Source organism: Lissotriton helveticus, chromosome 10 (genome assembly GCF_964261635.1).
Source record: "Lissotriton helveticus chromosome 10, aLisHel1.1, whole genome shotgun sequence".
Lineage (NCBI taxonomy): Eukaryota > Metazoa > Chordata > Amphibia > Caudata > Salamandridae > Lissotriton > Lissotriton helveticus.
In genome coordinates this window covers 714,162,247-714,183,993 of record NC_136071.1, presented here as the reverse complement: position 1 = coordinate 714,183,993, position 21,747 = coordinate 714,162,247, and the positions used below count along the sequence as shown (strand labels likewise).

Below are 21,747 nucleotides of genomic sequence, written 5' to 3'. Positions count from 1 at the left end.
GGATGATCGGGCAGGACCACACACTTTGAATAAAGTCTGCGCCTTCACTTTTGCATCTGGGTTGCATCTGGGGTTGACACATTGTATCTAAGAGCATCTTCTGTAATTCACATTGGATCAGATGTGTGCGGTGCAGTGTATTTAGCTACTAATTTAAGCCATGAGTTTTCATGAATCTTTGTAGAAAACACCAGTTCGTTTGCCCACTCAGTGCCTCCCAATTCCCTGCCTAGGCTTGTGCTCTCGCTGTTTCTCTGTGATTCGAGTGTTACCCTAATTATCCTATAAAATGTTTGATGATAGCAATTTTTATTTTGCCCGTTATAAGAAGTGTGTTACTTAATGGGTTTACTGGTAGTTTCTTCAACCCCATCCCCCAAATGTATTTAACAACCCTGTGGGTATCACTATGATCCACGAATGGACCCCGGGGTTGGTAATAGCTGCCTCAAATCCACAAACCAGAGAAGTAACACATTTTCAAATAAGTCATAGACCTGTTGCTTCTCCCCCATCGACATGGTTTCCAACTGCTGCTACTTCTTGAAAGTTAGGATAGTGCCATAGTATTTAGGTTGGCACCTATTCAGGCACATTTCCTTTTATGGTCCAGACTGTTTCCAGCAGTGCTTGGTAGCGTCTTACCAACTGGAGTGTCTAAAGGACTTGTTCCATTCCCCCAACAGCATCTTAGAGAGAGATGAGGCAAGAGTCCTACATTGTAAATGGCAGACTCCATCAGATTGTATCTATCCGTACCATTCAATTGTCCACTGCAGTTGTGCTGACCGATAGTAAAGTTTGTAATCTAGTACACTCAAACCACTTTAAGATATTGTCAGCTTGCACGTGTTCTGTAGTACTTTACGCCTACCCTTTCCCTCATATCAAATCTAACAACAGCGAATTTAAGGTTTAAACGCAGAGCAGGGCCATTTTCAAAGTGATTTAGAAGTGGAGAAAGCAGCACTGTGATAAAAAGCTATTATCCTGACCATCAACAAGAAAAGGTGCTCCTTCCAGAATATCATTGACGCATGATGATTTTGTCACAAATTTAGTTATTTTGTGAAAAACGCCATCCTTTGGGGAATAAAATAATTGTTATGGGTGACTTATGTTGATGCACAATCTTCTGAAACCAGGGATGTCCTGTATTTTAAGTTATAGTTTCAAATAACGTTTAGGTTAACACTCATTTAAAAGATCGTAATTGGGATCTGGTTCTAGATTTTTCGGTGCACATTTGTGATTTATATCTAAAGCCTGTTCTTTAAACAGAATATGTGCTCATTAGCTTTAGTTAATTTTTCTCGAATAAGCATCAGTATATAGAAAAAATAGCCAATTATGGTTGGGGCCAAGATGTTAAGTCCCTATGGGCTGCTGATTTTGAAGACCAGTATAATTGGTTAGGTACTTAACTATCCATTGACAAATGTCCAAGGGTTATTAATTTTCAGAAATATTTAAAACCCAATCAATATTTTATCACCCCCACCTGTAGTCTGAAGAGAAACAATTTAAAACACTTAGAGATTAGTTTATTGGATGGGGGTTAATGATGTCAAAAAGATGGGAGCTGTATCTGTGGAAACCAAAATAATTAAAACTAGGAGGGAAGCAACAAGGAGTAACTAGAGAGGAGGTTGCAAGACACTGGGAGGAGAGAGACTGCCTGCAGATGCACTCTTAAGCAGTGCTTGTTAGGAAATGCAAACAAGCAACACAAGTGAAGAGGCTAGGTGAGCTTCTGGAGCGAAGTATGTGCTCTTAGCTCTGTCCCCAAAAACACACTAAAGAGATTATAAGAGGATGTGGTGTAGCTGTCAGAACTGTCAGCTTCGGACCTGGGGCCCACAGTTCAAGTCTTGGCATCCACTCAACATCTTGTGTTTCTGGCAAATCATTTAATCTCTCTGCAACTCCCAAAAATGAATGTGTAATGCAACTGGTGCTCATTTAAAGCTCAAAGTACATTTTACACGACTGCACGCGTGAGAATTTAACTAATTCTAAACTCAAAACAATGACCCCTCCCTCACACGACAAACCACAGAAAACGTGGTGAAATCAAACTGCTTCCTAGAGACTGACGACAGGCAGTTTGTGGAGTTTTGCAGAGTTATATCTTGATTGTTAGTGCTGTGTAACAGCTCCGGTGGACTGGGTAAGCGTTTGAAAGAGATGTGATTTGGTTCGAAGAAGCACTGCATAATAACATCTGTGTAAAGTAGGCTTCCCTGGCACTGGCAGCAAGATCCTACCGCTGCTGAAAACAAATCTGCCAAAAGGATTGAGTTCCATCTTGGAAGGAGAGGAACGGAGGCCATGGAGGGGTCATGGTTAGATGAGTTCAAGCACAAACGATGAGGGAGCAAAGACGACAGGAGAAGCAAGAAGAAAAAGCCCTTGCTGATGGATACTGCTCACAGAAGGTGCATTTTGGAAGGGGACAAAGCTATAAACTCTTTTTCCCAAATTCACATGGCACCAAAACTCAAGTTGTTTTCAAGTTCTGAAAGTACCAGCTGTAGCCATTGTAGAAGCCATTGTAGGAGTCTTGTCTTGTGAATAGATGTTATAAACGCCTAAGAGTAATTGAAATTAAAATGAGGATAAATAAAAGCACGTTCCATTGAGAAAGCTGAAGAAAGCAAGGCTTGGAGAGAGGATATGGCATTGCCGCCAGAACTGCAGACTTTCGAGCTGGGGAACCAGGTTCGAGGCTCTGCATTAGCTCAACATCCTGGAAACAAGTTGCTTACTCTTCCCGTGCCTACACATATAAAAATATGCGAAGAGTTTGTACCAACTAAAGAAATGTTAAATTTTAATTCTGTAGGAAGCACAATATCACCAAAATGTAGGTAAAAACAAAAGGCGTGCTCGCTTGTAATTAAGATAACAAAGAAGTTCTAGTGGATGGAAAGAAGTACTTCGGCTTTGGGACACTGATAAGAAGACACCGAGAACAACAGGAAATTGTGTGCTACAACCAATAGAAACAGAGGAAAAGTAAGTGCCAAGCACACAAACTAATAAAAATGAAGGTCAGGATATAAGCCCCTAAAGATTTATATTAAATACATTAGATTTCAGAAGCACAGTGCAATAAAAGCTAAAAATGGGCAATATTTTACCAATGAGCAGTCCCTCAGAGACCCATCCATGTTTCCTGTTGGGTCAGGATACCTTTATCCTCATCCCTAATGTGTCTTTTTCCTTCCAGGTTGGGGCCAGCCTATCGGGGCCTTGCTTTTCACCCAAACAAAGATAATGTCTACCCTGCAGGATAAATTAAGCTGGCTCACTAGGAGTCCATTAGGATATATTTAGCAAAGTTGAGCTCACCATATTGTAGGACCAAACCACAGAGTCAGCCGTGCGGCAGTTATAAACACAACATGTTTTTTATTTTCATTTTATTTATTTTTTATATATAGACTGCAAATCATTATTGTCATTTTTTTGCTTTATAAAAACATACTTAAAAGGTGTTTCACAATACACAATAGAATTTCATAAAATCTCTAAGCTAGCCCCTAGTACCAAGCTCCTCATACATTCAACATAAATCATTCAGTCAAATAACACATTCACTCAAACATCACACTCAAAAATCATCCAAGATCCTCGATGTAGTTTCAGAGTGACAAGTAGAACCGGTCCTGCAGAGTCTTCTCAGCACAACGCTGGAGACTCCAGATCGTAGAAGCAGGACAGGGGATAATAATGCCTTGCTTTTCACCCCCCAAAGGGATCCACGTCCCTAGATATTTAAATTTTTCTTCCCTAAAAAACTACGAAACTGCTGAACAAATTACCCCAAATCACAAAAAGTACAATCTGCAGACCACGTAGCCATGTCTAAAACATGCAAAATCCCATTAGACATTGCATGGGGGAAAAACTTTTTGAGACACCCCACCCCCGTTTTGTTCTGCCCCGCTTGATGAATCACCACAAAACGTTCCAGACAGCAGCTGCACTAACTTGCATATTAGTTTTGAAAAATTCTTAAAGATTCGTCAAAAGGCACCAAAGTTATTAGCAAAACAAAAAACGCTTAGTCTGTGGGAAAAGTCTGTCCTAATTATAACTACCTACTGGCTATTGCCAGTGTATGTATGTATGTATGTATGTATGTATGTATGTATGTGTATGTGTGTGTGTGTGTGTGTGTGTGTGTGTGTGTGTATAATATATATATCACAATTTTATTTTTAACTCAAAAGTTGCAACATGCATTTTGTAAAAAGAAGTCTTCATTCCCAACGTGTTCAGCTCAGTTGTGAGCTTTTATCACAAGTGAGGCTGGTTACAGAATCAAGTAACCACATGGCTTTAAATACTGGCTCTGAATTCCCACTTAGTTGTTAGAAAATACAACATCCAGCATGCATCTGGATAAGATATTTCGTTTTTAGGAGCATATTTGGGCTGAGTCACGTCCAGTATAAATACTATCAAACATCGCAGTAGCTTTTATTGTTCAAGTTCAAAAAGTACTAGCAGATAGGTTTAAAGGTTAGTGTAAAAATGTATTGGTTGCAGTAACCAGGAATAGGTAAAGCCAGCTATTTAATTTACAATGACTGAAGTGAGTCTCTTTTTTTGCAGATATTATTTCTTGATTTTCCCATTAAGAATGAACTTCAATGCATCATTCAAGTAATTTGACATCGCTCAATGGGTGTTTTATTCCCGTCTTTCTGAGACACCGCACATGCCTTTTATAGGATATGTATAGACTTCAAACAATTAGTAACTGAAAATAAATCTTTAAAAAACAGCCTATACTTCTAGCTCCAGGTGCATTATTAAACTAGATAGACTTCAACAGCACCTACAAATTGCAGACACTTTGTTTGCAGCATGTCCAAGGGCAATTTAATGTAAAATTATACAATAAGTACAGGACCAAATTTCATAAGACCAGCCAGCACAAACCATTAGTACTCACATAAAAAGTCAACCGTAGATTAAACTGGGCATTTGAAAAGAACCAAGACCCTAAAAGCGACTAGCCAAGAATTCGTGGAAAATTGAGGCCTGGTTGCAGTCTTTTCTGCACATCGATCTTATGCCTCCCTTCTTGTGCTGATTGCCCTCAGTATTTTTTCATTATTGCCAGTGTAAGTACGCATGCTCTATACATGTTGAAATTTATCGTACTCAGCTGATTTACCATTTCCAATTTACTTGCCTCTACTCACTTGCCAGTATTGATAAAATATAATTACCATTTTAGTTTTATTTGATTGCATCAATATTGATTGACAGGACAGAGTCCACACAGATACAATAAATCTTTGGCAGGCATTAAACGGGTGTCAGGAGCTTTGACTTTTTTTTCTCTCTGTAACATACATTTTTTTGCGTGGACTGACAATGTTCAGGTTCGTTCCTTTATGCAGTGTATTTGCATACTGAACTCTCTAGGGCAGTGTCTGGATTGTGGTTGGAAGGGGCAAGTGTCAGTTGTGGAACTGAAACACAACACCACACCACACCACACCACCAACAACTGTTAACATGATAGTTATCCTGGTCTGTAGTGTGTACTCGAGTCGTAGCAGTAAGGGTGTAGAAGGATAGATAACAATCGGAAGAAGTGCCTTAGCAGGAAGGTTATGCTATAATAAGAAGTCAGATACTACAAGCATGTTCTAGGAAATACTTACTGATCTAAGTTGAGAAGCACACCTGAATTTTTAACCACTTTAATTACTTTTAGCACTTTTTACTTGAGCGTGCTTCAGAGGTAGCATGTTTGTCCTGGAACCGTGCCTTACTGAACTGCTACCTAACTTGAATGGACTTGCCACTCAACCTCTGCGCACAATTGCTAGTGTGGTTCTGTTTAGAACACCACTAAATATCAACTTTTTAACTGGATCAATTACCCCACTTTTTTCACAATGGAATCTTAATCCCTCATGTTTACACAAAACATCAAAAAGATATGCACAAAATCATAACCATACGTGTTATTATTCATGGTTTCACAACCAATTCTTACATGATTTTATTCATCATTAACTTTTTCAAAAAATCATAATACATTTCTTGCATTAATTTCATGAAATGAGATTTCTTTCAGATAAGTTCCCAGATGATGCCCGATGCAGTTTAAACTGCTTTTTGACAGCATTCCCATATTTGAACATGGTACAGTGTTTCCTGCATTTATTTGGAAGATGTCTTTAGAGAATGTGTATTTTCAGCTTGTTAACAGGAAAGTATTTACCAAAATCATGTATATGTTTAGTTCTAGGCCCCTGAGGAAGAGTCGATCCGGGCTCGAAATGCATCGGGCATCATCTGGGAACTTATCTGAAAGAAATCTCATTTCATGAAAATAATGCAAGAAATTTATTATATTTTGAAAAAGTTAATAATGAATAAAATGATGTAAGAATTGGTTGTGAAACCATGAATAATAACACGTATGGTTATGATTTTGTGCATATCTTTTTGATGTTTTGTTTAAACATGAGGGATTAAGATTCCATTGTGAAAAAAGTGGGGTAATTGATCCAGTTAAAAAGTTGATGTTTAGTGGTGTTCTAAACAGAACCACACTAGCAATTGTGCGCAGAGGTTGAGTGGCAAGTCCATTCAAGTTAGGTACTAGGAAATACTTAGCCATTTTGCATTGGGCAGGAACAAAAACTCTTCAAAGGCAGTTTTTAAAAAAACTTAATTGTACTTGTAAACATCAGGTAGACACTTCAAGTTTAAGAAGGAAGAGGCATTCCACAGCTGTGTTATAAATGTTTTTACCACATCATTGGAGACATTTGTAAGCCCTGCAGAAGTTCCAGGAAAAACTATAGAAAACTTTAGAATGACTAGAAAGCTGCCGAGTTAATGTATTTGTCAAAACTGTATTCCAGATTAAAGTAAAACAAAGCTCAAGCACGGGTGTGGAATTTTTATAAAATATCCATTTGTTCAAGGGACTGGATGCTTCAGAACTGTATTTTTATCCTGTGAGAAAGCCTTCAAGTATAGGCTATCACTTTGAGGAAATGCTGTATGCTCAACTTGTTTTGGGAACTTTAGACAAACAGTGGAATAGCAATCTTTTTGGACAAGAGTAAAAAAGGCTAGCCACACCCACCTCCAACAAGGAATGACAAAGAAGAACCTCTTGTTTGATATCATTCTTCTCCTCCATACTTCCACGCCCTCCCTGCCATTCTGTTTGTCAACACTCCACACAAGCTGGAGAATACAATTTGAGCAAATGTTTCTGCAGAAATCTCTACTCTACAAGAGTGGCACAGTGGAAGCCATTTCACTGTGAGCAAGCACCACAGATGTACTAGCTTCTGTTCAGGGATAAAAAGTCCTGTGCACACACTGCTGCCTCCTGTAAGTCTACTGCCCGCATGTAGCAACCCCCATACTTTGGTCTGTTACAACATTACCATTTTCATCTTTCTATTGTCACAGTACTCGTTATTTTCTTCTCTGTACCATTCATTATTTTTGTGTTCTTTTTGTATTCTCTCTACTTCTTCTTGTACTTCAAAATCTGTGTTCCTTAGGCACTCATGGTCCTTTATGTCAGTGGCTGCGATTGAGCCCTAATTTCTCTGTGCCCACCTTTCACTCCCCAGCGGATGCTGGGCTGCCTGTGTCCCCATTTAGGCGGAGAGATGAATTGTGACGCATTGGCCCTTTCTCTGCCTCATTTGTGAGCTACTCTTTGAGCGTAGCAGGATACAACTCCAATATTCTGCAGCTTTTAACTAATTGCAGTGTGAGACTGGCATGGCTGTTGGGGCAGAAATATCTGCGGCATGGTCACCGATCTGCTCCCCTCACGTGGGTTTCCCAGCGCCAAGGATATTAGACCCCTGATTATCATTTTGTGTTATGGGTAGGCATGCATTTGCGCCATGGCTTAGGCCTGTCTTATGGTAATGTGGTCATGTTGGACCAGGAAGGATACACCAAGCACTTACCTAGTGAGGGTAGAGGGCTACTGCCCTTACCAGGTGTTAATTGACACTAGCACGCTGGAGGCAGCATACCCGTCTGTGTTTCCTAGTGATCAGGAGTGTGACCAGGAATTTTTTCCTGCATCACGGGAGTGGTGTACACTGCCTACTCATGTAAAGTTTGTGGCTGTGTACATCAATCATTCTTAGCCTGCATGGATTGTGTGTAGCTATGGGCAGCGCATGATTCTTATGAATGTGTGTGTGCTGAGATGCGTGTGCGCCAGTCTATAGTACATAACATTGAGGCCTGTGGGTTCCAGGTTGGAAGCAAAGGGCTTGGAGAGGTGAGGACTCCAACCGCTAGACAGGATGTGTGTATTGCTGACATTCCTGTGGGCTGGGATGTGAGCACACACACTGAAGAAAGGGGAGCAGAGCAACCTCTGTGCAAAGGTATCTTTGATCCAGAAAGAGTTATTTGTCACTGGGGCCTGGACTCATTGTTAGGGAGATTGTGGGACTGATAAGTTTGGCACTGTGGGCCAGGGAATCTTGATAGAGAGCAGGGCTTAGGCATTTGAACTCTTATGGGGCATATTTCAGTGGAGGTTGACAGCCAAGTGTGAATCCTGGTTACTCCCTTGGTTTTATTTCTGGGGCAATCAGAATTGAAGCCACTCCTGCTGCGTCAGACTGTCCCTTTGACAAAGGGCAGTGCTGAGGAGGGAGAACATCAAAGGAACTGACACCACAATGAAATGCGGAAAAGGCAATGCGATATGTAGACATTTTCATCGACAGTAAAAAGGTGGAAAATACCACACATACCCCTACCTAGGCATTTTATTTGACTACAAGAGATCATGGTGCCAGGCTGTCAAGACTAGAAAACTACTCTTCATGAAAGCGACGGCAGCCCTGGTTAACTTTGCGAAGAAACTAGGAAGAAGACCCCCAGCTGAGATGCTACACATTTACCAAGCTAAATTTGTTAGCACGGCCATACATGGTGCCGGAATATGGGGCTACTGCGATGTAAAACCCATCCAGAAGGTTGAGAATGCCTATTTAAGATTCCGACTGGCAGTTCCATGTAGCACTTCAACATACATCTGCCCTGCAGAACTCGGGATCCCATATATGTCAGACGTAATAAAAGCCCAACCGGTTCTCCTATGTACCGGATTTGTTCCTCAACTAAAACTTTCCTCAATCGAGACATCATAAAAGATAGCCTTAAACTAGATCGAGTACTACAGATTTGATAGCTAAAATATATGAAAGATTTCACGACTGATGTAGGCCATCCAGAGTACTATGATGACCCTGTCTATATGTGTTCTATCTCCAGAAAGTTTTAAAAAAAACATTGTATAGCAAATTTGGAGGCAATCCGATTCGCCAAGGAGGCATCTCGACCATCGGTACAATCCAATCAATTGCTTTTGTACTCTGGGTATGCAGCCTTATTTATTCAACATATCGAGTGGGTACGATAGACAAGTCCCGACTCACCTTAGACTTGGTATTTTTCACCGCTTTGTAAGCATCCCCATTATAAATGATTGGTCAAAAACATTAAGTAATTGTCTGTCGACGAAGTGTCTCCACAATCGTTAATGCATGTAGTTTTATTTTTCAAATTTGATATTGCACAAAGGAAGAGGTGGATCAAACCGATTTTAAAACTGTGGGGTCCGAGGCAATGCCGACCAGCCTTCTTAGCATTACAACTGTTAGAAAATTAATGTTTCTCAAGATCTATTGCACTATTTCTAAAAAGCACAATGAAGTGCAGGGAAACTATCTGCACATGAAACTGCGTAATGTAAATTGATCTGAACATGTGTTAATGGATTTCAAACCTATTCTGTCAGTGGCTTAGTTGATCAATTTTAACTGTGTATGGTAATATGTGTTTTGTTTTTTAAAATGTTATGGTTTTTTATCTGAAAATCGAATAAAGCGTATTTGATTGATTGACACCTCAACCCAACATTCAAAGGATCAGGCACTAAATCATATTTGTTTCTGGAGTTAGACTATAAAGGTGGCTGCATGACACCACATGGTTTAACAGCAATGTTCATCAGGAGATAGAAGATTGCAATAACTTCTAGCTGCTGGGACCAAGGTCTGCTAGTCTCCCTACTGGGTGAGTGGCCACTACCCAGGAAATCAAGACCACTTGCCATGAACCTAGAGCACCAGCCTCCACCTACCTACCTTCCTACCAAGACCAGTGGACCCTGTGAGGAGGAGTAAAGCGCCTAGAGTGAGTGAGGCCCTGTGGTGAGCCTGACAAATGGATTCCGGTAAACAAACAAAGTGTGATGCACCTGGCTTAGACAGCTGCAAGAGCGCAAGCTGGCCACTTGATCTTGCCAAAGTCAGCGACCCTGGTACTAACTAGGAAGTGGTCCACAGTGAAGTGGGTCTGTAGACCATATGAGTGCCAAAGTCTGAGACACCTGTGTGACCAGGAACAGGAGGGAGGCTGCTGTGAAGTGTGGACCTCACCTGTGTGAGTGCCAAAACCGTCAACATTTTCCCCCCCACACCGTGTGACCCATAGGGGTGGCCACTGTAAAGTGCAGGCCATCGCTTGTTTATGCGCCACGATCGGCAACCCCCTTTGTCACTAGGAAGGGGGCCATCTAAAGACAAGGCCATCACCTGAGTTCGGCCTGAGGTTGCGACTCCGGTCCCCTGCATCCCCCTGGGTTAGAGCAGTTGTCCTGGTTCAACGTGCTGAACATTTACTGATCGCCACAGGTGCCAGAGGAGGAATGTGGGCCATCAGACAACGCCATCAGACAACTAAGGAAGCTGCCACGTTATCATGCAAAGATTTCAAGAGGTTGTGGGCCCTCTGCTTTGGGAGATTAGAGCTTGCGGGGAATACCGATCCACACAGGATTGCCAGCTGCCATTTGGTCGAGTAAGACTGTTCCAGACCATCGGGCCTGCTAAGGGCTTACTCAAACTTAGTACTTAAACATATGCTAGCATTAACTCTTAAGACAAGGCATAGACTTTGTGCAGGGCGGCAACTGGGAGTCACCTCTAGTATAATGTGGGGAAATACCCAACCCCACAATATGGGACAGGGGGATTCTGGGATTCGACACAGGACGGTGCTAGCACGGTGACCATTAGAGGCTGTGGACACTATTTAGTTTGTGAATGCTATGCTTTGTGCAACCACTTTCAAATACTTATTTTGTTCATAAAAGCTATTTTTTGCCTGAACATTCATCTTTGTGTTATTACTGTGTGTGCTTCGAGTCTTGAGCCTCTGTCTGCCTCACACTTACCTTCACCCTCGAAGATCCGTGGACTGCTCAACCTGTTCTTACCAATGAGAGTCAAGTGCTGAAAGGGAAAGTGCTTGACCCAGTTACTCAGGACCCATAATAGGTCAGCCCCTGTGACATCAGGAGTAAAAAGCCTCAATGCCCACTGTTGGGCCAAGTAACTCCTGCTTGCCCCATGGCCCTCTGAAAAGAGGCCTGACTGTGACAATCCGGTGGCAGGTGCTAGTTACGGCAGGGGTGCATTTCTGAAAGTGTGTTGTCTGAGAGAAGCAAGCACAAGACCAGATGAACTGAGGAAGACGTGTTGCATCCCCTTCAGAATTGTATCTGACACAATCTCAACATCTGGGCAATCTGAATTTGCCACATTTCTAGCCATCAGGACCACATGTCCCACCAGCATTCCCTTGAGTAGCACCTCTGTAAATTGTGGCTTTATGTTTATCTCACTGTGAAATTGGATGACTTTGTGTTTGCCTTGAAAGACTTAATTCAGTTTCCCTGTGTCGTTTGCTTTGGTGGTTAGAACCATAGCAGCAAGAAGGGAAAATAGTAGACTTATGTGCACCTTGTGCTGCACTGCATAAAGGTGAGCTGAAGGAGCCATCATGGGGCTACATGAGAAAGCAATGACTAGAAGAGAACAGGCCTTAGTTCAGTTTCGTCCTTGCAAGGGCCCATTAAAGTGGTAACTAATGTGGACGAAACTGGCGGAACTCAGTGGCCATTTGCTTGGAATGGAACAAAATACATAGACTGGAGACAGAGTACCCAGAGGTCAGTCCAGGGTATGAGAGCTAGAATGGAGCTGCGGGAGAATGAGCGGGGACAGCTATGACCAGGGACTGGACATGCCCACTGAAATCTCCCCTGATTTCCTTCATAACTGATAGGATTGCTGTATAACATCCTGAACCTAAAGGCTTAGCTTGAACATCAGACTGATTTGCATATGGCCTTGTCTGAACTGGGGTGGCGGAGTGAGCTAAAGAATGATGATGGATTTAAACCCAGATCAGTTGACTGGGGGTGAGTGCTTGCAGTGTTCAACACTCCGCCCATCATCCCCTTTGGTTTAGCTTGAACATAGTCTGGTCAGCAAGGTCAACAGACTAACCTTGAGAGTCTGGGGAGGAGGGATATGAATGCTGCAGGAAGCACATTGAGGATGGTGGTGGAGCCACCAGAGTTGAGGGACCAGATACTGCTTGTACCTATCCACAGGAAAGTTGATGAAGAAAGGAGAGGATAAGGTCTCGTATTTTTCATGTCCTTCCGCCATCCTTGTTAACCCTCTTAACATAGATTTGCAAACTTGTAATTTTGTATTCTGTTAGCTTTTCCGCCAGACATTTTTTCTGTGTCGAAGTTGCAGTTATCAACCTCAGAATATCTATTGAATTAATCTGCTCACTTGTCAGAGAGAGCAACATGTATTGGTCATGTTGATCTTCTCCGATGTTGACTACTGCTAGTCTGTTCTTGTTGGTGAAGGTGATATCAAAGAATGAAAGGGATATATCTCAGGTTTTCAGTTTCTTCACTCAGTTAGTTAGAGTAGAGAAACTGGCTTGATCGCAGTCAGGAGTAGTTTCTTAGCTGCTGCTAATTTTTAGTAATCTGTTGTGTGTTTACTAGATACTTCCTATGCTTTCAGGCATTGTCTCACATAGTGCTTCTCTGCTGGCTTTGAACTGTGAAAATGCTGCCGAAAGCTTTTGTAGATGGTCTTATCCAGCTACTTATGGCTTAAACTAAAGCAAGATTTAGCTCTTAGTCTTGTGAATGATCATAGCCAAGGTTTTAGCCTTTTACTAGCACTCCCTCAGTTTTTTGCTTGCACAGCACCTTTCTCAACTCCTTTTCGCAACCTAGGAGCGCTTTGGGACGAACCACTATCTGTCCACTTCAGATTAAAGTGATCATCAACTTCCACTTGGTAAAGTTTTTAAAACTTCGAAAACTTGATGAACTACACAAAGTTGGCAGTAGTTTGGAAAAAATGCAGGTGTAAAGTCATATAAAAGTATAGATTTGAGGAATAACCTCCAACCATAATTGTAATTTTCGAAGCATTGCTCGTCGTCTTATCTATATTTCGCTTTGTAAACATATGTTTATTTACGATTGTCTGCCATTTGTTCTCTTTTGTTCAGCTAGTTGGTGAAAGTAGTCTCTGAAATGAATAAAAGCTTATGTAATTAAACAAAAGAGCGTAAATTATTAGTATGTAAATGCTAGAAGTTTGCAATGTGAAAAATGAAAGGAAATACTATTGGTGAATTCTAGTCGTTGGACACGAGTAGACTTCATGCGCAGCAACCTAGATAAAGAAACAAGCATATTATAATGGCAGTTGTTCCAGTCATAAGTTGTGGGTGGGCTAGGTTATCTGTTGCTTCCTTCCCACTCTACATTTCTTAAATGTTTTGTCACATGGATACATTTTACAGGTTAATGTTCTTAAGTTGCCTTCTCTCCCTACACACGTGAGACACATTCATTTGCATGCACTTACAGGATAATATTCTTCAGAATCAGTTTTGCTTGCACTATGACTTTATAGGCACTTTATCAGAACACCTTGAACATTCTGTACAAGGATTATGTTTATCACACAAGATGTTATTTGTTTTGGCCGGTTGGCGACAGAACTATCACAATAGAATAAACAATGGTGGCCTGGCTGGGGCTTTGGCATGGTAATATGGACGATGTTGGTGTATATACAACATAATGCCTTTGTTTAGACAGAGGTGCATTTTGCTGGCATCTGAGAGGTCGATCTATGCCGGAATTCCAGCTCCGCTGATTCCTGTATACCTCATGCGAGGGATGCTGTCCAGCTCTACACCAAGATGGACAGGCTGATGACACTAACCTATAGGTAACAGGGAGTTAAATCACTCTACAGGGATTTAGCAGATTCACTCACCCTGGACATGATGGATAGAATGCGCTAGGTGGGAGTACAATATATTACAGTACTTGTATGCAAGCATATATTTTCTGGTTGAACTGTTTATTTTTCACCATTCTTGTAATGTGAATTTTGCAGTGCAAGTATTTTACTCAAGAATTACAATGCTTCAATTAATTGAATTGAAACCGCATGTTGTGTATTAATTGTGTATCTCTTTGGGTATGCCTTAGTAACAACGTGAAAGGGTTCTATATCTGTTGACACAATTTCCTTGGGTAGCCAGGGTTGTCCTGTTCTGAGGTTGAACATCCACTTGTTACCCTATCAGGTTAAGGGTACAGATGTTGCACTGTGAGCTAGCAGGACTATAGGCCATCATATCCTGAAGGTTACTCAGAATCAGTCTTGCACAGTTCCAACGTTTATGTTGTCCAACAGACTCCCCGTTTTACTTGAGAAAATATAAGCCGTACGACATTTTAATACCAGAACCACAACCCAAATGTATCTGGTACTTCCCAACTATGAACATTAGGTTGTCATTGATTTGATCTCTATCCTCAAATTTTCTGCAGATCACGTTAGTCCGTAGCACCGGGTGGGGTCCAACAACTGCCCTGTAGGACTGGATTCTTGCCCTCTTTTAGGATGTTGACCTGCAATAAATTTACACAAGAATCTCAAAATCATTTACATAGGCTGTGGCTATCATCAAAAATCTGGTATGGATCTGGCCGACGTTGGGCACTTCTTCCTTACAAGTATTTCTGAGTATGTTTTTGTCTTTTAGTAACCAGTGACTAGGAGTAATTGTTTAACACACAGAGAATTTGATAGTGTCTGGAATTTTGAAGCAAATGTTTATTTTTTTCTCCTAAAAGAGCGACGGAAAAAGGCTTCTGCATGGGAGAGGAACTTAGTATATCCTTCTGTGATGATCTTGCTACTTACAATGACGGTAAAAATCTATACACTAAATGTGCATGATCTTTTTTTGATAGTAGCAATTGTCTTATATTTTGTTCACTTGTCTGATAAAAAATTACATAAATCCTTATGTCCTTCTTAATTTCCTTGCAGTCCATCTCGGTGCTCTTGGTGTCTTGCAACATTCTTCGTCTATTGGTGGATGAGTCTGCGATGCCAAAAGGATCAAGGGTATTATGATCATTACTTCCAGGCTATGGATCGATGTCTGTATGTTGTGTATTGTGTAGGGTATGACCTGTTCTTTGATCATCTACAAGTATCTATAACCTGAATCGCTTTTTCTGAAAAATATGTTTAATTGATAGATAGTAGGATTTTGCATCTTGTGCATCCCTAGTTTATAATGGTAAATGTCTGTACGTTTGGATTGTGGTATAGAAATTACATAATTTCTACAGAGTTGAAGAAATCTAAGTATACCAAGTGTAAGTACAGCAGATTATAATTTGATTTAAATGTTTGTATACACTTCTTGCATCTTTTATTTCATTTAGCATTGTGTATCAATGAACCGCTGCTAAGCCCTGAAACCTTTATTTTGACAGATAGATCTGCATGGTCATTGTACAGGGCAATGCCGTTAAGATACAATCTCTAATATTGAGTTGTTGGCTATCATTGAGACTGAATTTACATGAAAATGTCAGTTAAGAATTTTCCCTGTTGTTTGAAATTCATTATAGGATGCCAGGGTCAAAGGGTTGTAGCTTAACAACGTTTTACTTTGTAAAGTTGCTAAACCTATTAAAGGTTTAGTAGAAATTATGAGTTTCCAGGAGTTGAGCTGCTAATCACATTGGTGCTAAGCAAGCTGTACCGTACTGCCTCTTGGTTCAGCCTTGAACCATCTAGCCTTTTAAAAAACTTACAATAGAAAACCAACCTTTAGCAAAGTCAATAGTCTGGTGTGGACCACCTGCTGTTTGGCTTTGCCATTTTTCTAAAATATTTTTGTAAAGCTTTATTGCAAAAGCATTGTTTAAAATATGTCTGTCTGTGCGTGCATATACATGTGGATGCACGGGCTGTCTTTGAATATTTTTTATAATAAAGTCTTAGAAAACATTGAAATATGGCCTTGTACGAACAGGCTAATGTCTGAATGTTTTTATAATAGTTTTACAAAAACATTCAATGATGGCTGCCCTTGTGTGTGCTTGTGCATGCAAGGATGATGGGCAGTGGTTTTAGAATGGCTTGAAATCCCATTTGAACACATGACTACGGAAAACAGAGTGCAGTGGGTCTTGATGCAGTGCAAGTGCCTGTGAGGGCTTAGTAGCAAGCAGTACTTCGAATCTCCAGTGGTCTTACAAATAAGTATGTGAAAGAAACAGTTAGTTATAGATTCCTTACCTTAGAATTATCCCCAGGCGTCCGACTGGATCCTGCAAGTTTTTCGCCAGCAGTACCCCTGCGTGTTGGAAGGTGGCGTTGGTCGACTCCGCGTCGTGGTTGCCGGGATGACGCGCGGTCGCTACATAGTTCTTTCTTTTTCCGCGCCAGCAAGTGCAGATCCCGAGAGAGCGGTACCTCTAGTCACTTTTTGAATGACTTTTCTCGACTTTTTTTCTGAGTCCATCGACACGTGGTACACAAGGGATGCCCGGCTTTAAGGCTTGTGGTTTCCTGTAATCGACTGATGTCGGAAACGGATCCGCACCGCGTGTGCCTCTACTGCCTGGAGCGCGACAATGTCCCCAAGTTGTGCTCTGACTGCCGAATCATGGCCCGAAGTCTTTGCGGGAGCGGTCCTGAAAGCTACTTGAGGCCCGGCAGTTGGTTCCGTGCCGCTCGAGGTACCGGTCGTGGAGCCAACACCATTCTTCATCTAAGTCTTCGCACTCTGGGTCATGTAAGTCGAAGCACAAGAAGAAGTCGAAGAAGCATCGTCGCTCATCAACTTCTCCACGTTAGTAGGCCAACGCAACGAGGGATGTGGGTGGTGCCCCTCCCGCTACTTTGCATGCGGAGCCAGTAGGGCCGTCTCCGGGTTCCCCCCCTTCCCAGCTTCGTCAGTTTTACGAAGCGATGCACGTCATCTTTGGGCAGCCCGACTCTGCCGGTGGCCTTCGGGCTCCGCGGACTTGGCTGGGGTCCCTGGGCCTACGGCTGCTTCAGCCTCTGTGTTGCAGGGTCCTCTTGAAGCCAGGCCTGGATCCGGATCGGCGCCCGTCGACCTTGTTACGCCATCCCAGCTTCGTCAGTTTTACGAAGCGATGCACGTCATCTTTGGGCAGCCCGACTCTGCCGGTGGCCTTCGGGCTGCGCGGACTTGTCTGGGGTCCCTGGGCCTACTGCTGCTTCAGCCTCGGTGTTGCAGGGTCCTCTTGAAGCCAGGCCTGGATCCGGATCGGCGCCCGTCGACCTTGTTACGCCTCCCCCAGTGCCGATTCCACCGCCACCATGTCCGCAACTGGCGTCGGCTATGTCCCCAGCTGACGTCGACTCCAGCCTCGACCTCGAGTTAGACACATAGTCGGACCGGTGTCGACCGACACCGGATCCGGCGCAGATGGTTACGTTTGTGCCCCTGTTCTAACCTGGCTCTTTTAGACCAGATTGGCAGCCAGAGGAAGGTGAGGAGGACTGGGAGGGGGCTAGGGACCTTTTAACTGACCAGTTGGTTTATGAACAGGACTAAAGGGAGGAACTGGGGGAAGCCAGTGGTCTAGGTACCATACCATGGCATGTTGCGCCATACGCAGTGGTGTTGCGTAGGGCGGCCGAGGCTCTCCACCTTGAGCTTCCTACGGTGGCAGTCAGGACTAACCTCCTGACAGAGGTGCTTCAACCGGCAGCGGGCTCTTCGAAGCCCCTGCTGCCGTTTAATGAAGCCCTCAAGGACATCCTTTTGGGCACCTGGTCCAGGCCCAACACAAGAGCTCCTGTGGACAGTATGATTGCCCCACGCCACTGCCGGTCCCCGAGCGACCCCACTTTTCTCTCCTAACACCCCACCCCTGAGAGCTTGGTGGTCCAAGCCTCCACTTCCAAGGGCGCATTCCCTATCGCTCCACCTGATCAGGAATCCAAAAAGCTGGACAATCTTGCGAAGAAGATGTTTTCTTCCTCTAGCTTGGGACTGCGGTCGATAAACCGCATGTCTGTTGGGCCGTTACATCCACTCCGTGTGGGATACGGTTGCGCAAGTGCTGCCTCAGTGCTCGACGGAGGCTCGGGTCATGCTCTCGCGAGCAGTTGCAAAAGGGAGATATAGAGCGAAGTTTACCATCCGCTGTGGGCTGGATACCGCCGACTCACTAGGCAGGACGATTTCCACATCAGTAGCGCTTCGACGCTACGCCTGTTTGCGCTAGACTATTTTTTTTAGGTGATATCCAATCCACTCTTATGGACATGCCCTTTGATGGCCGTCGCCTTTTTGGCGACAAGGCAGACAACGCACTGCAGTGCTTTAAGGACTCTCGGGCTACGGCCAGGTCCTTGGGCCTCTCCACCACCCGCCCTGTGCAGTCTGCCTTTCGCCCCTTTCGTGGCTACAGAAGTGGTGCCCTGCCACATACCACCCAGAGACACAGGCCAGCGCAAGCTATTCAGCCTCTGCGCGGCCGGGTACGTGGGAACCAGCGCTGTGTCCATTCCACCGCAGCCCCCTCTGCAGCAGCCTCTAAACCCTCCTAGTCCAACCTTTCAGGGCCTCCAAAAGTCAGTGGGTGGCAGGATTCGGCATCACCTCTCCCACTGGCGCACCATCAGGTCGGACAGATGGGTTTTGCAAATCGTCCGAAGGGGCTACTCCCTCCCCTTCGAGACTACCCCTCCATCCATGCCACCTCATTACCATCGCATGTAGGCCAAAAGCACTTTGTTTACCGTGCTCCCCTTTGGCCTTACCAGCACCCCTCGGGTGTTCACGAAAGTGATGGCGGTGGTCGCAGCTCATCTGTGCAGTTCAGGGGTTCCAGTCTTTCCCTATCTGGACGACTGGCTGTTAAAGGCGGGCTCTCCCCAAGCTGTCATCTCCCACCTCCAGACTACGGCCGACCGCCTGCATTCGCTGGGGTTCTCCTTCAACATGCCGAAGTCACATCTGACCCCCTCTCAGAAGCTCCTCTTCATCATAGAGGTTCTGGGCATGACACAGTTTCTGGTTTATCCTCCCGAACAGCGAGTATGGGATATTCGGGCTATGATTCCGATCTTTCAGCCTCTTTCCCGGGTTTCGGTCAGGATGACTTTCAGGCTGCTGGGTCTGATGGCCTCCTGCATCCTGCTAGTGGACCATGCCAGATGGCATGTGTGGGCTCTGCAGTGGGACCCGAAGTTCCAGTGGGCACAACATCAGGGGCATCTGTCCGATTGCGTCCAGATCTCGGAGGGCACTGCACACCAATTTCAGTGGTGGCTTACGGACCAGGATTGGGTCGATGGCAGATCCCTCTCCCTTCCTCAATCAGAGTTCACAGTGGTGACCGATGCATCACTTCTGGGATCGGGCGCCACATGGGAGAGGCGGAGATCCAAGACCTCTGGTCTCCGGCGGAGTTCGGGCTCCACATCAACCTTTTGGACATTTGGGCGATTCGTCTTGCACTCCAAGCATTTCTTCCCTCTGTCCGGGGAAGAGTGGTGTAGGTGTTCACGGGCAACACCACTGCCATGTGATACTGCAACAAACAAGGCGGGGTGGGGTTGTGGACCCTATGTCAGGAGGCCCTCTGCCTCTGGATTTGGCTGGTTCCCTGAATGCAAGGGTGGACGAACTCAGCGGCAGGTGCATAGTGGATCACAAATGGCGCCTTCACTCGGAGGTGGTGCAAGGTGTCTTTCAGAATTGGGGAGAGCCTTGGTTAGATCTATTCACCACCAAAGAGAATGCACAATGTCAGCAGTACTGCGCATTGGAATTTCCAAGGCAGCAATCGCTAGGCAACGCTTTTCGTCGCGAGTGGAGTTGTGGTCTTCTATACACCTTTCCGCCTATACCACTTCTGCCCAGAGTGCTGAAGAAGATCACGCGCGACCGGGCCCAAGTCATTCTTGTGCCTCCAGATTGGGCACGAAGATTCTGGTATCCCGATCTGCTCAACATGGCCATCACTCCTCCGATCCGACTGCCTCTTTGGGAGGATCTTCTGTCTCAGCAGCAGGGGACAGTCTCCTCCACCCAAACCTGTTCAGTCTCCACCCCCCTGCGTGGAGATTGAGTGGCGACAGTTGACGTCATTTGACCTGCCTCCTGAAGTCTGCGATGTCATCAATTCAGATTCCGAAGCTCTCAGAGGCCTAGTTGAAGCCCCGCCCATCTTTTTGATTGGCCAGCGTCATCTTTAATGCAAAACGCTGGCTTGTGATTGTAATGGAGGCTTCTTTGTTGCCGCCTTCTCTCGTTTTGGCCACACCCACCGGGATTTGATCTTTTACAAGTGGCTTGACACTCTCTCCCTCATTAGGTGGGATGCACTTTTTTCCCCACATTTGGCTTTGGCAAAGGCAGGTGCGTGTTTATTTTCCCATCGCGCTTTCACTTAAAGTGAATGTGGAATGGTAAAATAAAAATGCGGCTGCTTACGCGGTATCCCCCCACATTCAGCTTTGGCAAAGACAGCGCTGAAAGGCTCTCGGACCGGCCTCTGTAAGCGTCCTGGTGGGAAGTCGTCTGACTTTTAGCGTCTGTGCACACTGCACCCTCTCTCGCCGCCCCTATCCCCCACCCCCCCACGCCCTGCGAGCGCCACCGTAATGTGCTTCAACGTAAAGTTCCTCAGGTGTCTTGATGCAGACCTTCATCAAGACACCTGAGGAATTTTATGTTGCCCAGTACCTTACGGTCAATAATGCACTCTCTCACTTAACAGCCCAGTTTATAAGGCTTTGCTCTGGCCTGCACTGGTGGGTAAATAGTGACAAGCCTTAAGTAAACTGAGCAGGCCCTGGATGCGTGCGATGCCCTATGAACTCAGTGGGAGGGAGGGGTGAATACCTGTTGCTTCAAAGCATCTGACTGCTTCCACCGTGAGCTGACTGAACGAGGCATCTCAACGGTGACGCTTCTTTACCCATCATGCTTGGGCAGGGTGCCTCAGGAGGGCCTGGAGGGATGGGTACCCCACCTGTCCTCTCCGGTGTGACTGCTCACTCCCGTCCTGCACTGAGAGGCGGCTCTGGGTTGGATCATTAGACAGAGCTGTGGCCACCTCGTCCCCGGGGCGCTGCCCATGGAGGGCATGCTAGAGGGCCTGGAACTTGTGGTGATGAGTTGGAGTGCTTCCGGCAGAGCCCCCCTGGCTGTCAGTACTCGCAGACACAGCCCATTGCGATAGACTGCCTCTGGGGGCAGCGTGCATCAGAGGGGGGCAGTGAGCAGGGATGCTATAAGCTGACAGCTAGACAGAGCTTGTGGCCTCCCACTACACGGCCTCAGGCTTTGCCTCTGACCCTGGCACACGGCAAGCTGTACCCGTGGATGCGGAAAACCTATCTGACACACAGCCGCCACTCACCTCACTGTCAAACAGCCGCCACTCACCTCGCTGTCACACAGCCGCCGCTCACCTCACTGTCACACAGCCGCCGCTCACCTCACTGTCACACA

At 44.7% G+C, this 21,747-nt stretch overlaps 1 protein-coding gene across 2 annotated transcripts in view; it reads left to right on the top strand.

The window, feature by feature from the left end:
• The window catches only part of LMBR1 (limb development membrane protein 1), an 824,544-nt gene that overhangs the window by 693,328 nt on the left and 109,469 nt on the right, over nt 1-21,747 (top strand). For both annotated transcript variants that reach the window (XM_078663261.1, XM_078663260.1), the window contains exons 11-12: nt 15,080-15,156; nt 15,279-15,356. In XM_078663261.1, the coding sequence (XP_078519387.1) occupies nt 15,080-15,156; nt 15,279-15,356 (155 nt within the window). The remainder of the gene's footprint in view (nt 1-15,079; nt 15,157-15,278; nt 15,357-21,747) is intronic.